At 36.3% G+C, this 18,103-nt stretch overlaps 1 protein-coding gene across 1 annotated transcript; it reads left to right on the top strand.

The window, feature by feature from the left end:
• Positions 1-7,209: 7,209 nt before the first annotated feature.
• Positions 7,210-17,522, top strand: grxcr2 (glutaredoxin and cysteine rich domain containing 2). Its single transcript, XM_008426944.2, has 5 exons — positions 7,210-7,625; positions 8,021-8,204; positions 11,806-11,915; positions 14,390-14,617; positions 16,411-17,522. The coding sequence occupies exons 1-5, from the start codon at positions 7,569-7,571 to the stop codon at positions 16,582-16,584; spliced, it is 753 nt and encodes a 250-aa protein (XP_008425166.1). The 5' UTR covers positions 7,210-7,568; the 3' UTR covers positions 16,585-17,522.
• Positions 17,523-18,103: the final 581 nt, after the last annotated feature.

Below are 18,103 nucleotides of genomic sequence, written 5' to 3'. Positions count from 1 at the left end.
ATTCGTTATTGCATGACTTTCATTGATGATGTTTTTACAAAGAAAAAATCAAGCAGGACAAAGAAACAAAATAATACTAAATGTAGGCCTTGAGTAAAGCACACAGTAAGTCCTCCTTATCTGAATCTAAAACTTTTGACAGACTGAAGCACTGTGAATGACTCTAGGCACTGAACACCATTATTAGCCCAATTACTGTGCTAGATGGGAACAGGGCACACAGACTCAGCACGACAGCAAGACTGAACAGCAAAAGTGACACCTCAGGGAATTCATTTACAAAAAATATTGCCAAAATCATGAAGTAGATTTTCTTTCTTCAGCCTCATATGGGAGAAAATAGTTGGCAGCAGGGAGAGAAGTCTGTGAAAGATGTGAAGGAATTTTTATTTGTGTTAAATAATTCTTATTTTTTTAGTATTTGGTTCAGGTAGGAGTTTCTTTGACATTAAACCCTGCACATAACACCAATTTGCATTAAAAATCTTTATTTTAGCTTTTATACTAAAGTGAAAGATAATGGCTCTTTTAAGTTGGCAGGGATTTCCTGCTGTGCTTTGGGGAATTTATCTAAATACCCACAATTGAAGCATATGTTCAAATTTTGACCTTCATAGAAACATTTTGTTGTGTTAATTTAGCTTTTCCTGAATTCTATGCTTTCCAAAAAATCAGCTATTGTTATGTGGATTCATTTTTCTTTTATATTAAAATTAAAAGTCAGGTATGGTTTTAACATTATTTGTATATTAAGTCTATGTCCCTGTTCTTCTCTCTGAATATCTCTGTCACTCAATGATAAAACCAGAGTTTTCCCACCGAGTGTCAGTTTAAATAAACAATATAGAAGCCACTGATGCCCAATAAAACGTTTCCAACGAATGTTCAAAACAGAAATAGAGAGAAGAGTAGAAATGATAAAATTACATTTTTCTTAAGGAAAGTGAAAGAGATACCAATGATTGTGGCCATAATGGTTTTGTGAGAACAACTAAATGCATGTACTGAAATTAAAGGTTTTAATTATACTACTGCAGTATAAGAAGGTTGCATTTGAAACTTTTTATATAATTGTATTGGGGGTGCTAATGAAGGTGGAGGGTGTGGGTGCAACTCCTAATTTTAAATACATAAATACACATAAAGATGTTTGGATTTCAAGGGAAAAGTAATATTTAGAGCACCAACATTACTGACAGTAACAAGCGCTAATCTAAAATGGGATCTTTTTAATCAGGAGATTAATTGTTTTGATCTTTTCTTTTCACCCGTTTTGTGTTTGGTTATTTTATGACAAAGCTGGATAAGGATGGTGTGGATTTTTTAGAATCACAATCTTTTTTTGTATGTATATATAACAGTAAGATTGATTTAGATAATTTTATAAGATGCATACACGCAGACTAACCGGTTCTGGTGTTTATAATTTCTTTATTTCCCACTGCTTGACACCCTTTGGTTTGTAGCTTGTTTCGTGCCACTGCTGTGTTTGTATTGGATAAAGGATCGTMTGTGGAGCCGAATAAACTCTCTCCACTCGAGTGACATCTGCCACCCTTTCTTTGCGATGCAGCCAGACACTCTTGAAATGAAATGCTCCTTGAAGGCTTAGAAAAACCATCAGATGGGAACACAGGCAGCCAAATGGCTGTAACATAAACCAAGGCAATTCTACCAATTTTTTAAACATAATAAATGGAKCACTGTTGCTCTAGGATTTTACTTCTAGTGTTCACCTTCCCACCTGCACATGCATGTGCTRCTAAATAAGTGCTAACTGTGAAATTCCTCTCCAAGCTCAGCTGCTTGAGATATGATTTGAATAMGTTTTGATTTCTTTTTCTATTTGCTGCCTGATCCAATTTTCTCTTTCTGTGAAGGTCTTGTACATTGTGGCATACCTCACAGCCTACTTCATTGCTCAGGTTCCCAGTCTATTACATTCAAAGCCATTCCCAGCTTGAGAAATTTTAATTCCAATATTTACCCTGAGCTGTGCATTTGTATGTGCCATCCTTTATTATGGTAACAGGAAAGATTTATATATTCCCTCTTTGCCTGATTCATTACATCAAGTGCATGAGGAATAAAATATAAAAAAAATTGCTTTCACTCTTGAAAACTCAAATGTAGGAGCAGTGGAGTTTTATTTATAGTTATTTTGAGATTTTAAAGCTGGAGATGTTGGAAAAATGCTCTTGACATGTGACTTCAGTCTAAGTCTCAAGAGTTCTTGTTATTGTGCTAGAAGAAGAGCCGTGCAATAAATTGAATCACTRTTGTCATCACATTAATAATGTCTGCAGTATTTGCAACAGCATATATTGCTAGGTCTGGATGCAATATATTGTCATGCAATAAAACTGTGTCTCCCTTCAATGTTTGTTGCCACTTAGATGGACCTTTGCTGCCCTTTTYACCAACTGCTGTATAAATATCATTGTCATAAAGCACAGAAAGCTTAGAGAGGACATTACTATGATGAAACTGGGGAGATGGGGGTAATTATAAACAATATCATCAATATCATATTCACATTAATAAGTAATGCACAGTCCTAATAGAAAATATTCACTGTTGGTGATTTAAGTATTTTCTCTCACCAGTGAGAAACAGCTCCATTATGATGTTAGCTCGGCTTGGGCTGCTGTAAGAATTTCGCAAAAACCTCGAGCCACCAAAACTAAAATGTAAAACATTATCTAAGAGCTTTATTAAAATAGAAAATATGCATAATAATGCAACATCTTAATTATTTCACTAACAAAAATATTTGTAAACTTGCTTCTATGTTATTTAATTTCCAASCAGACTTAAAAACATGTAGAATGATACCTGCTAATGATTCTCTCTCACATATTTCCTGATTTTAGATATGGAAATTAATATAATGACTGTAAGGATCAAGACCAAACACAATAACAAAAGCTGTAAAAAAATATTTGATTTAAATACATAAATCTGCTCAGGTTGTGGTCAGTTCAGTCCAGGATTAGATCAGCAAAATAATCAAACTGGGTTGTTTTTAACCCAGTAAATTCTCTAGTACAGCTGTGGTCACTTTAGAAACTGTATTAAAAACAGAGTTTGCATGAAGTTACAGTTCATGTCAAGAATATCATGGCCTAACTGCCTGTGTTTGTATCTTGAACCTCATTTTARTGGTTTGCYGAGACAATTAAGCATCATTTCTGAGAAGGGATTTATTTTTAGAGGTGAAATTAAAGGGGATTGAAGTGGTCACCAGAGCAGGCTTCGGTCACACTTCAGACATTAGTTCTGCATACCGTTTAAGTTTTCATGGGAGCTGTACACCCACTGTCATTAGCACAGAGCTAATTAAAATGAGATAGAAAACCAGTCCCACTGAAATATCAAATATTAACTTGACTGTGACTTGCAGGATCCATCATTTGATAGACACCATAATTAAGATAATGAAATTTGAATGTGTTAGCAGTTCTATTTAAAACACTGATACTAAGAATGTTTTGGGGCAGCAGTCTAATTTAATTAAATGTTAAGGGTTTCAGTTTTGTCATCATTAAAGTGTTTTAGGAAATTTTGCCAATGTGGAAATTTGGAAATGGAAAGAAGCCATGAGTTAACAGAAGCAGAGGTGAGCCACCCAAGTTTGTGAATCTTGAGCAGCTTTCTTCCCACAAACATCAGCCTCCAAGCCTTCTTCCCAGCTGGTTGTGCCTTGCATACATCTCAAGAACAGAGAACATAGTGAATCCTTATCAGGTTTCTAAGCCACCTGAACTGATGTGACCTGCAGAGCCCCATGGAGGAAGCCTCCCTCGCTGAGCTGTGCATTGAATTCTCATTTATGAAAACAACAACCAGGACAAGAAAGACGGTGGGGCTTTTCATGAGTCTGGCATCAATGCCRAACAGGTCTGGCTCAGTGCTCGGTATGGAAACACTACTTTCTGTATTCCCACAAAATATCCCAAGGAATTCAAACTGTTTCCAGCTTATGTTTAAACTGCAGAAGCTAAGTCACACTGATTTTTATGAAAAGCTCTTTCACTTTATTTAAAAACTGAACAAACATCCAAGAGTTTGGATCGATGACTGCAACAGGGAACAGAGAAATTACATCAACCCACATGGAAAATAGATTTCTTTAGAGTTAATTTGTCTTATATAATAAAGCAATTTTGTCCCTCGTTATTGAAACTCTTTAATAACTGAAAACAATATGTCCATCTGCACTATCTGAGCACGGAAGAAAAAAAAGGGAATGACTGGATAATACCTGGTGTGAAAAATCTACTTTAAGTGGGTGCTGAAAATTATATTACAATTTCTGCTGAGGTGGGAGGGGGGGAATAATGGAGATAATAGAATATACATGAACTGCTAATGTGGAGAGACTGAGAACCAGATTTAGTGGCAATTATTAAACCGAAAGCGGCACGAATCCGGCACATTAAACAGTTCCTTCTCTGTGATGCATCCAAAACAATTTCTTGCCTGAGTAGCCATACGTGCTTGTTCGGCAATCTGATTAAGATGACTCTCGGTCAGGAAAGAGACAGGAGATGGTATCTGCCTGCTCTCAGTACACTTCCTCTCCCTTCCCTTGTTTCTGTCAAACTTCCTATTCCCACTAATTTTAATAACTGTCATCTAAAACAATAACTCTGCAATTTAATTCTCCATGCATGTAGTCAATGCACTTTTTTTCTGAAAAACTGGCTATTAGAAATGCATGAAAACTACTACCGTTTCTGCTTTTTTAAAAACTGATATTAAYGGCAAAAGATATTTGCAAACCATTTTTAATTGAATAATGCATGAATGTTTGAAGGAGCTTTGTGTGCATGCAGCATGCAGTAGTATACAGTGAATAGGAATGCATTGACTCTAATCTAAACAGATCTCATTTGATCTAACTCTAAAAGCTTTCACCACTAGGAATTAAAAGGTAGGCTAAAACCTAACATGAATGTCTAAATAGTTGACCCCCACTTGCAACACTTCYCAGTGCAAAAGWCAGACCTGTTGTGCCTCGAGGCAATTCTGGAAGTGGCAATCTGAAGTTACAGAATGTAATTAAACCACTTAAAGGGAACTGTTGTTTTAGAATGGCCTGCAGGATAAAGATACTAATTGCTTTCTTTGAAAGTCCATCAAAAATCTGTTACTAGTTTAATATTTTTTCATAAAGAAACTTTATTCAGGAGGGAATAACTGACTCAAAAATGAGTCAAAGACTTTTAAACAAATAGGAGAGTTTAAAATGTAATGAGCAAATGAGACTATTATAACCATCTGTGATCAGGTTTTTGGATTTACAGTAAGAAATTGTATCTCAAACTATAGAGAAGCACTGCTGCCAGCATTTACAGGCAGATAAACTGTATCATCACAGGCAAACAGCTGAATGTAATGTGCTTTTAAAGTAAACCCAGCCTCAGTGCAAGAGCTTGATTATATAGATGATCTGTAGAGCTCTTCTGTCTTCAGGTGACTTTAGGTGGTGCAGTGAGAGACTTGACTCCACACACTACCTGCCATCACTCTTCAGYTGATGGTCTGTTCAAAGGTGATTACTTACCCTTGAGAGACTCTGTATTTCCAAGAAATTACATATTGCAACATGTGTCACAGAACTGAARCAAGTATTCAACAGGGTGTTATAAAAACACTCTTACTATAAATGGCTTATATTACTTTTGTGTGTAGTTGAATTACAGGTCAGTGTTTTTTTGGCTCTCATACCAAATGATACATAATAATGAATCCGTCTATTTTACCTTCTTCAGTGTCTGAGGCTGTACATTGCATATAATGTGCTCTTTATTACACTGTCATGGATCAGTAGGCCACATGAACTGAACTGAGGCCTCATTAATTCWAGGTAACACATGTGTCTTTATTATAGCGACAAGTAAAAATGTCTCACTAGAAAAAGAGACATCATATCCCTAGCAARGAAAGATAAGTCYACTTGAAAAATGTATGGTTTCCAGGTTTATTATTGGAGCCTTAATGTAGCCAACAGATTAAATTACATCTACTCTGGTTTTATATTTTGACTCCAGTCCATTTCTTGATTTTTTAGAATGTGCCTTGGTATTCCAATTTTGTACATTGTTTTTGGTATTTTCTACATTGCTGATCTTTCTCAAGTGTCCTGCATTTACTGAAGGAAAAGGAATGGCATAAACCTTGCAAGGGCTCTAGTAAGGTATATATTATGGCAATAAAAGTCAAAATTCTTGCAAAGCAGCTAAGATGAAAATTGCTGAAACATACATTTTAATATTGCTTATTCTAAATTTGATTTCAGTTGTTTTAATATTTGTCAGAGAATCTCATGAATGATCTTCATAGACCTTATATCATAGAAATTGGCTTKATCTCAAACATACCCAACGTCACTTTTGGGTGTTTGTAAATAAATATTTGAAGTAGAAAAACCACAGGACCTTATAAGAAAATAATGCTTTTTATTGGTCAACAATGAATAAAGGATGTMGTGACATAAAATTYMCTGCAAATGTCAGTCACAAACCAAGTAATCTACACAGGCAGGGGAAARCACACTGWGTTCATAAATTAATGCATAAAAAACTTGACTCCACAGAAATAAATCATACTTTGCTGGCTCGTGGTGAAATTATGTTGCTTCTATTTCCAAATTATGGACCAAATGGGAATTAAAGAGGTTTAGAAATACACATATAACCAATACTGTAAGTATGTTKTGAAACAACATGGCGGCAAAGGTCTAGACATAGCTCGTTGTCTTAATTCATCATGATTTTTTAAATCAATCTGTTTTTCAGAATACCTCAATAATGAAAAACCTTTTTACAGACCAACAATTAGGACTAAAATGAGCAATACACATTCTAACATGGTGTGTATTTACTTTTGTACATGCAAAACCTGAACAAGAAAAATCTTACAAGACTGATATTTTAATTTAGTGGCATCTGGGTCTTGACAGACATACATGTTTTCTTTAATTCAAATGTTTCATATAAAACAGCAGCTAGTTTCAAATGTCATGTTTATTTTTCAGTACTAATGCACTTGGCTCTTATCCAGTGACGGTGCTGCAAGTACTTAACTCCCACACACACACGCACAAATTCACAGACTTTCTCACTATTTCTCTTTCTTACACCCATAAGACCACAGAACTGGATACACAGGTCCTAGATACTTTCTATTTTAGTGATCATAATTATTTGATGGTGGAGCTTCTAGTTTCTCAACCACCCCTTTGTACACACGATCTAGCTGTGAATAATTTAGCATGAGGAGCTAAAAAGGTGGGTCCCTTAAAACAGCAGGTACACTCAAACTCTGGGGGCAGGACACAGAGCCTTTTTCATCCCAACTTTACATCCACCYACTCCGTACACACGGCTTTTCAGCCAGACTCTCTTCCACCAAGCTGGAAATCAGTCCAATATTTTAATCCATCAGTGCACACAGTCACCTCAGCCCAAGGCAACATCGAGTCAAACTAGTGCCATTCTGCTCAAGAAGGGTTTCGTAGATGGACTGACGCTTTCTCTGCACCTCGTCCTCAGTYATCTGCCATGGAGGAGTTTCAAAGGAAGCTGAACCAGCGCTATGAAGGCACCAAGCCCAGAAAGGCAAGTTATTTATGGAACTACTTTCTTCCAGCTTTATGGGTTTGAAGTGCTGAATCTGTCAGAGTAAAACAWAAGCTCAACCGATTGTTATTTTTTCTGAMAAATTATTTAACAGATCTAAAATATCTGAAAAAATACTTGATATTATAACTAAGAATTAATTTCTGTTTGTATCTGATTTTGACAAAAAGCTAATTGGAACAGAGGAATGAAGCTCAGCCTCGTGTGCAWGCCCAGACCCCCACTCCTCCTTCAGAGACCAAACAGCTTTTTGTTTTCACTCGCATATCTTCTTCTATTTTAAGGCTGCCTCTTGCTAATGCTGCATCTTTTTAATGTCAAAAAGCTGCTGAGCAGAGGAGCATAATCACACCTTTTACTCCCTGAAACTGTAGGTGAGGTTCAAGCTGGCGTCATCCTACAGTGGTCGGGTGCTGAAACACGTGTATGAGGACGGTCAGGAGCTGGAAAGTCCAGAGGAAAAATATCCTCACAGCTTTATCCACCGTAAAATCCCACCCAGCCACCTTGAGATGGAGCAGTTTTGCAGCTTTGAGGAGACTAATAGGGATGGACAAGGTGGGTTTTATAACTATTTTAGTCTGCTTGTAAACCACAGATATACTGTTTAGTCAAAAATGTTTTGCATATGGGAGCACATGCAGTACTTGCAGTTTGATTTTCATTTATTGACCTTTTGGATTATGTACATTCACTTTATATTTGACCTATAAAGAAAATATTCACTCCCCACTTAAAGCACATTTGTTCAACTGCTTGCTAACATAAACAATGATTTATTAAATTAAATGGCTGCTCTTCGATGTATTTAGACATCTAGATGTGGTAAAGGCAATTTTCTAAATTTCACGCTGAGCTGAATGGAAAAGAAACRGGATTTAAGTGACTTTGAACATGGCATAGTTSTTGTTGACTGACTGTTCTGATCTGCTGGGATTTTTACACAAAACCCTCTGTTGGATTTATAAAGCTTGTTCTAAAAAAGAGAAGATATTCAGTGAGYTGTTGTGTAGATCAAAATGCATGTCAGGGGGCACCGCATGGAGCAGTGGGCAGAGTGGACGCTGCGTCTACAGAGGYTGCAGACCGATGCGTCCATCTCGAGTGGGAGACCCGTACTTGGTACCTTTACTACATGTCTTTCTTCCCTTCTCTCAGCCTCTTCCTTGTCAGATTACTGTTGAATAAAGGCCACTACTGCCAAACAACATTATTTAAAAGCAAAAAAATAAATAGATAAAATGCATGTCAGATGTCAGAGGATATTTGACATGCTGGTTCAAGATGACATGAAGGAACAGTAGTTAAAATTACCACAGGGAAGGAAGGAAAACGTCTGGGTTAAAACCTTTCAGTGAAGAACGAGAAACTGAGGCTACACAGCAACACAGGCTCATTGGAAACAGATTGAAAAGAGTTACATCATGTATCTATCCTACATTGTGCCAATACAGACATTTGGAAGTACCTCACAGGCCAAATATTATTATTGTGCAGGCCACATTTGGCGTGCAGGCTTGGGTTTGATGCATACACTTTTAGAGCAATATGAACATTATGTTTGCATCAGAATTTGCCAGCTGAGTTTTRYTCATCTACACTTTGCCAATTCAAGAATATTTCCATGAATCTGTCATCAAATTGTGWAGAGTCCAGCTAAAATGTATTCAGACCAATTTAAATTCAATTGCATGGTCTAATTAAATCCTGTTGTAGTAAATAACAACAACAACAAAAAAGTCAGATTCAGTTGATCTTAAAATACTAATTATTGCCTCATAATRATACTTTTAACTATGYCAATAAACCAATTAGTCTCAATCTATTGAAGATCCATCAGACTCGTAATGCATCAAAAGTGATCAGAAGGATCAGTGATTGATATTTTTATTGAACAATCTCAATACAATAAATAAAAATCAATAAAAGAAAAGAAAATAAGTATAAAAACTCAGCATCTGCATTAAAAGTTTGACTAATTTACAATGAATATTTATAGGTATGTCAATTAAGGAGTTTTAAAAAAGTTTTTGGCATTTAAAATTATTAAAATAAGATGCGAAGAGGAWGGAAGACAAATTACATTTGATCAAAACAAAACAGGGATCTAACTCACAATTCTACTTATGTGAACAGAGTTTTGCTTTGACCAGAATTGGAATTATCTGTGGAGAAACAGAGTCGGCTTATTGAGATGTAAACTTTGAAATAATGTATCTATCTTTTCCATATATATATATTTATGCTGGCATAAATTGCTGACATTGCACCAATCTCACATTCTGAGCAAGCATCCCATAAGTCATTTGGGAAGCTAAATGCTCCTAGCTCTCTGGTCAAAAGACTTCTGGCAGTAATTTTACACTTTCTATGTTTTGCTTAATCTGCACATTAAGTGCAGCAAAACTTAAGACCTAATAAATTAATTTTTACTTCCGTTGGAAAAAAAGTAATTAAAATGAATCAATGGCAATAGTTAATCAAATTCGCTGAATCGCAAACCGTGACAGTCAATGAGAATATGCTAACCAAACTGTCATCACTTAGGACAATTATGTTTTACTGAAGGAACATGAGAGAGAGAGAAACCTGCTCCCTTGCAGCTCCGCATAGACAATACATGCAGGATTGATTTCACAATGAAAAAAATGATAATCTGTCTGTTTTAACCCGACTCTCAGGTTTCTAACACTAAAACTATGTGATCACCGTAACACAGATGTGTTTTAATRTGTCAGATTTTGACAGAATAATTTTGTTSAGTGATTCAATTTGAAAAGTGAAAAATATTTGCGCTTTAATGCGGACATGTCAACCTAATTCAAAGTATCTCCATGTATTGTACACTTAATACTTGGATTTTGAATGTATTACTGCGTCATTGCAGAGTGGCATTGAGGCGATCATCCTGTGGTACTGCAGAGGTGTTAAGGTGTTAGTTKAGAGTTACTTTAATAGCCTCCTTCAACTTGTCTGCATTATTGGGTCTGGTGTCTCTAATCTTCCTCTTGAGAACACCCAATAGATTTTCTGTGGGTTTTGGGTCAGATGAGTTTGCTAGCCAATCAAGCACAGTGCAAGTATTGATACTTTTTACAGTTTGGGAAGGTGCCAAGTCTGCCTGGAAAAGAAAATCAGTCGGAAAAGGGAAGCATGAAGAGTCCTATGGTTTCTAGTTAGACAGCAGATCAGTGGAATCCTGACTGATGGTTGGACTTTTACTCTCGACTTCAGCAACTTCAATTCTGTGCTTCTCTTCTTTCTTAATGTGGGATCTTCATTTCCAAATGAAATGCAAAATGTGCTTTTATCTAAAAAGAGCACTTTATACCTTGTATTAAACTTTTCTGAAAAACTGAATGCATTGAGTTATTCCCTTGAACAAACGTGGGGAGAGCTGATAGCACCATGTCATTAAATCTGCAGGCTTCCCTCATACACAGGAATGCATATGGCGAAAGTCAAAAGGAAAGATGACCTTTAACCTTTGGCTGAGATGGGCCAAGTCACAACCATCTGCTGTGACTAACTCTGGGTTCGAACTCTCTATGTTCAAGAACATATAAACCAAATTTATCTCTTCCAGATGATTAATCAGATAAGCTCTGAACTTGTAAAATATTGTAAAGTATGAAAAACATGATATAGTTATAGGTAAATTCTCCTCTTCAAATTGATTCGATTGAGCCAATGAAAATCTAAAAATAAGMGAAATATGACTTCTCAATTATATTTGAGTTGTCAATTTATTTAGCTTTACATGTAAATTATACTAACAGTCAAGATWGGCTCCTTACATTTAAATAGGAAACACACACACACACAAAAGGTGATCATAAGAACAKAGCAGCAGACTGAGAATTGAATAATTACTCTCTGATTTGCAATTGTTGATCTTCGTGTTCCCTATTACTTTATTCCAAACCAGAATGCCACACACAGTTTATTAAATACAGCTTCATCTACTTAAATGAACAAGATGGCCGTAAAATACTCCATTAGTTGAGTCGAGGCTGATAAAATTAAATCAGATATTTTTAAAGGCTAAATAGCAAGAGGCAAATCAGGATTTGTGAGGGGGAAGCTGTATTTTTTAAACTTCTGATGCAAGTTGTCAAGCTGTGCTAAGACTTCCCTTTGTTTTGTTTGCTTCACTCAGGTTTCTATCCAACAACAGGACTCATTGCCCAAAGAATAAATGTATACAGAGGGCTGAGAAACTACAAGCCTGCAGGTGGTCAGACTGTGGAAACGGAGGGTGACAGCAAGGTAATAAAGCTTGTTGTTTGGGATGAGAAAATGGAAGATACATTTCTTATTTGCCTGAAAGTCTAAGGTTTAAAGCACTTTCTTGATTTATTTTTCCTTGCATGGAATTTGTCACTGCAAATTTACCTTTGGTTGGAATTTAGAAAAGTTTCTTAAGTGGTTTTAGGCATTTTAATCAACGTTCAATGAAATAAGATTTTAGTTGCACTAGAAAATCAACAAACAAACCAACAAAGTAGAAGAATTGTGACATGAAACCTTTTTAGAAAGTGTTATATTGATAAAAAAAAATATGTATGAAGATGATGAAAGATAAACAGCTGGGAGGAATCGAAAAAAATTTAATATTTGTAAAAATCTGACTATTGTGCAGTGCTGTAAAAAAACAAACTTCTAACGCACCTTCAACTTTTACACTCTTACTATAGTACAATGACACACCTCATTTTATTGGGATTTTGTGTGATATAAAGTGGTGCTTCCATCAGCTTTGTAAATATAGAGACTGACACTTTTGCCCAGTATTCTCTGTAAAATAGGAGCGAGAGCATCTGTGGCGATGGTCACACCAAACACGTTCTTCAATAGATTTAGAACTGAACTTTGTATGGTCCACTCCAAGAACATCGATATCTTTTGAACCATTTCATTGTACAGTTATAGATGAATAGAGTCAACATTATTCATATATTTGGCAGTTTCACCAACATGATTCTTTGGACTGTAAGTAATATTAAAACAGGGTTTTCTTTCTCTTTCGTTCATTTTTTATTTCTATTTTTCAATCGGACCAGTTTTACTGAGCTGCTGAGGGAAGCAGCTTCATTAGTGCAACAGTCCGAAACAGAGGTCAGCCACGGTGCATTGCCTGCTGGATTCATGTCACTTTCATTGTTTCATCTTCCAAACACATTCACACACAGATACACACAGAGTCCAACTGACCGCATCAGAACTGATCTAAAATTGGAAGGCAGAACTCTTATAGGAACTCTTAATGCTCTAAACTGATGTTATTAGTTTAGAGCATTACTGAACTGGCATGTAATGACTGTATGGCAATATTTTTTAAATGCTTTAGTTGTTGTTCCATAATGAGATTTAGAGAAGATAATGTAAGAACCTTAAATGATTTGTAATTACTGAGCCGTTGTTGACAAGCAGCCATAAAACCTTGCATGCAACACAGACGGTTCCCTCTTATCTCTGATTGCTCATTCCACGTGACAACATAATATGTGTGCAGCATATAGAATAAATAAACAATTTTAAAGATGTAAGGATCCAGCATTGTTGTCAGTATTAAGGATCAAAGGTTTCCTCTAAAATCTAATTATACTGCAGTAAGGCTTCCTAATAGAGGATTACTTGCTTTTCGATTTACCAAAAGCCTCATTAGCAGAGCGGCAGTAACAAAGCTTGTTTTGTTTTTGACAAGGGTGTGACTCTTCAGTCTCTTAGAACTTTTAATCCTCCTCTGACACAAAAGGTTCACATCATTGATGCTAAATGCAATTTTTATTTTGAAAATCTGATAAAATTGTGTTTTATTGTCTGACATGCACAATTGAAACCACATGTAAACACAGCTGAATAAAAGAGAGATGACACACTGCATTCGTGTGACACATTAAAGATAAATTAAAATGAATGAGGCAAACTATAGAACAATACGCAGGTGCTGGAACATGYTTATTTGTTCTAACAATTTTATGCATGCAATGATTTTACATGCACCATCTTGTTCAAGAAGGATTCAGTTTTGTAAATATTTTTTCTCAGTGATGAATCTTAGTGATCAGCCATATACAGCAAAATAGCAACAATGAGTCCTTTACAGACATGGGCTGAAAAGCCGCTCAGCAAGGAAGAAGCCACTAGTCGGAACATAAAATAGCCAAATTACGGTGTGTAAAATCACTCTGGGACAAAAGTTGACATTTTCAGCTGCACAAATGAGGTTTAATAAAACTAAAGTGTTCCACTGTAATTAGCACTTTTTTATTTTAAAGAAAAGGGAAATATGGTGGTGACAGACTCCTGTGTGGATGGTTTGCTTTAGAGTGGGCCTATGCACTTCACAAACCTCTTTAACTTCTTTAACAGAAGTTAAAGCAATGTGTTCCACTGTATGTGTTCTGCAATGTGTTCTGCAATTGCAGTGTTCTGCAAAAACACTGCAATGTGTTCTTCTGTTAACTTCTTTAACAGAAGTGAAGGAGTTGACACAAATGGGTTTTCCAAATGGACAATCTGAACACACTGACAAATTAGTTTCAAATTGACCTAAACTTTTTAAAAATCAATAGAAACTTTTTTTTTTTCATTTTTCTAGTAGAACCAAATTTGTTAAACCTTACTGATTTACAAAAGGAAAGGTTTACTCTGATTTTATGTCAGAATTTTAGAAAAAATACTTTTGTGATTTTATGCAACTTTTGTAATTATCCAGTAACAAGTTGACATTTCTTCAGTCCTCAGTTTTGGACTTTGGCAAAATAATCATCTACACCAGCAATCTCCGCATAATAAGAGCACCGCCGAAGAAGCCTGAAATGACGCGGCAGCACTCCGTCCCTCCACTGGACTTGGAGGGATGTCCAAAGGTCAGGGATAGGGAAAGTCGGAAGAGGGCTAAAGCTCTTAAGGCACAAGAGGATGTAGAAAAAGAGGAGAATGGGATCGAAAATAAAGATACCAAGGTAATGAAGCATGGCCAAGTCATTCTCAATAGTGTGGTCGGGTTTTTATCACCACATTTTTGAGTCATTTTATTTTCAGTCTCACTTGTACTCTCTCTTCTTATCAATTCTCACTTTATTCTAGGTTTTCAGTAATCTTACTTTAAATGTTTACCTACAAAATGTCAGCAAGTTTATCTGTCGATGTCACATTATTACCTTATAAAAAGAATATTAGTTGTATTCCATTTTTCCCTCTTTTATGCTGACCTTCCTGCTGCAATAACTGTTAACCAATTGTCCCGCTGTTATCTGTCTACTGTGAACAGATAGTGATGAGTCCACAGTTTTCTTCTGCCCTTGCAGCATCTGCTTGCCACTTACAAGCCAGCAAGGAGACCCAACTTGCTATTACTTCCTCCCTCTCTTGGATGATTACTGCTCTTTCCCCACCGTCTTGCTCCATCTTTTGCTCATTGCTTTTGTTATTGCCACATTTTTGCTGCAGCAGAAAGAAAGTTCATGTTGTGCTTTATTTGTTTCATAGACACAAGATAATCTTTTATCATTTTTATGTTTGCCCAAGTTTGGAAGCTGTTAATAGTTAATTTATAAAGAGAAATGTTACGTCATGTAATTAGAATAATTGTTGTCTAACATGTTATGTGACATGTTTGGATGATGACTCAAACATTAACCAAACAGAGGGTAGCGCCTGTGACTCAAGTGACCTGAATGGCCCCTAAAATGACTTCAATCATCGCATTAATGTGGTTGTTACGACTACAACTTAAAAGCCTGTTACTTACAACCCAAATTCAGAATTGTAAAAGTCTTTCAGACAGGAAGCATGACCTCTGCAAATGAGGCCACAATAATCCACCCATCTCCCACTTGGTTCTAGAATAATTTGTAAACAACAAACCAAGATCCTTGAACCCCTCCGCTTGAGGAAGATATTAATCCCCGACTCTCTGAGGAAGCAAACCACTCATTCCCCAGTTGAGAACTGGTGTCTCAGACTTTGAGCTCATAATATTTATGAGTAACATGCAGGTTAAAGGTATGGAGATTGAAAACACGTGACTTGTGTCATAAATGTTCACAGACGATGTCGCTTATCCCAGCAAGTTTTGAATGCATTTCATTGACTTTATTGTGCTGGATAACAATAGCGGAGAGTATTTTATAATCTCTTTGTTTTGTCTGTTAATCTACATGGATACTTTTCATTTGTTCAATATTTACTGACAGTGAAGTTGTAAGTAAGATAATTGCTATATACTTGTGCATTTTCCTAACACGTACCTATTTAAGACAGACTGATTAAAAATGTCTTTGGAAAAAAATCTCATTAAGTCATTAAATTTCCTTGAGTTTCCCTGAAGGCGGGCCACTCAGACTGGCCAGCTGTATTAACATTTGTTAATTATGAACTGGCCTGGGGTTGGGATTAATCCATTTTGAAACAGCTGTAAAACAATCTGTACAATGTAAAACTATAACTGCGTCAGTTCATGGAATGGAGGACAGATGTAGATCATTGAAAAGCACTAAACCACAGACTGAATTCTAATAACTAAAAAGCAGGACCACCACACCGAGTTCTGTATTAAAAGCCAATCATACGGCATTGCCCTGTCCTTGACCTTTCAAGAATCCCCCATATTTTGCTTCTGCATTGTTTACCTGCCTCTTATTTTATTTCCCCATCCATCCAGCCTCTTCTACTCCTTATTCACCCTTTGCCTTACCTCACAGTTTCTCTCTCCCACCTCCTATTTTCTCCCCTAATGTGTTTGCTCTGTCTCCAGGAGGCCGACAGCTGCCAGCATTGTGGCGGTTCAGGCTGCGCTCCGTGCTCCCTGTGTCATGGCAGCAAGCTGTCCATGCTAGCGAACCGCTTCAATGAGTCCATCAGTGATCTGCGATGCCAAGCCTGCTACCCCGATGGTCTGGAGAGGTGCCAGTCCTGCTCCAGTAAATAGCACCATTTGGCCAGTACCCATGTCTGGCGATGARAGTGCAGTGCTGAGTGTGTGACCGATGCGCTATCGCCTTGTCAGAACTGCCTCAGCCGCAATATTGCTTTAATCCCAAAATGTTATTGGTGGGATGTTTCAGAGCTCTACAAGGAACCATAAGCCATGAGAAGACAAGGGAATAATGTCTGTTCTGCAGACACAAAAATCACAAAATAACAGTTACTGTGTGCAGTGAATGTTGCATGAGATAACACAAAAGCATAATCCCTCTTTTTGCCGTCACTTTTTTGCATCTGTGTGCCTGTTCTCTGTAGAACCTGGTTCAACAACCTTGATATAATTTTAATTAATATGAAAAATGTTGAGATTGAATGCTCTTTTTCCAAGTTTATTAATCAGAGAGAATGTAACCTTTATCATGTCAAAATGATGTATTCTTCAAAGCTAATTACTGTTTATTTTTTTTAAACGGGAGAAAACACATAACACTGAAAATAAGGACGTAGTGTGAAAAAAATGATAGTGTGAAAGAAAAATGTTTTCTAATTAAGGTATTTAAGATCAACTACTTTTAAAAAAGAAAATGTTCTAGTTCATCAAGCTAACAGTACACATGGGTCATGTTCTATGTTCAAAATGCTGTTTTTATACTATAATAGTACTGTTTCATACATTAAGTCCAACATGCCCATTTACTACACATGCAATTTTCTTTTGCTCATGCAATTTAGCACTCCTTATTTGTAATCTTTCTTGATCACACCCTAAAAAAAAATCACATTTTTTATTAAAGTATATGAAGTGAATGTTGTATTATGTCAAGCAAAGCACTATTTTTAATGTACAATCTAGCTAACAGATTAGTAAACAATATCACTAGGGATTTCACAATGTACAATATATAAACAATTATGCACGGGCAATAAAAGAGAGAAATTGGAGTTGTTGTAGAGGTTGGTGAGTGATGGGCCCCAAATCTAACGCTGCGTTCAATCCTCAAAACAACTTGAGCCTGCTCTGAACAAGAAATACTATGAACCAGTCCAGGAGGATTCTGGATTGTTGCTATTTTATCAGGTTGAAGATGGAGTGGGTAGAAAATGGGGAAAAACTAATATATCTTCTATAATGTAACAATTCTGTCTTGGATTTGAACCTGTAGACAAACAGTTTCATATAAGTGAATTATTGTATAAAGTATTGCTCCTTTACCAAACTGAGGATTTTTATTCATCCTGTACCTCTGCCTATCCTTATCAACATTCAATAAACACTAATTATTGCTGGTATTATTACCAGTAACACAAATCCTGCACTGAGTAGGGTCCTGATGAAGCTTTCCACCCATGTCCAAAGTCCAGTAATATGTTCTTATGCATCAAACTTCAGCACAATAAAGAAAATTTGTATTAAAGACACAAATCGATCTTTGTCAGTCGATATTGCTCAACTCTTCAGATGTTATTGGGATTCTAAAAATGGAAAATAATGTGGATGTTCTCTTCTGTTGGTGAGATCTGGG

This window comes from Poecilia reticulata, linkage group LG14, assembly GCF_000633615.1.
Source record: "Poecilia reticulata strain Guanapo linkage group LG14, Guppy_female_1.0+MT, whole genome shotgun sequence".
NCBI lineage: Eukaryota > Metazoa > Chordata > Actinopteri > Cyprinodontiformes > Poeciliidae > Poecilia > Poecilia reticulata.
This window is presented reverse-complemented; position numbering and strand designations above follow the sequence as displayed.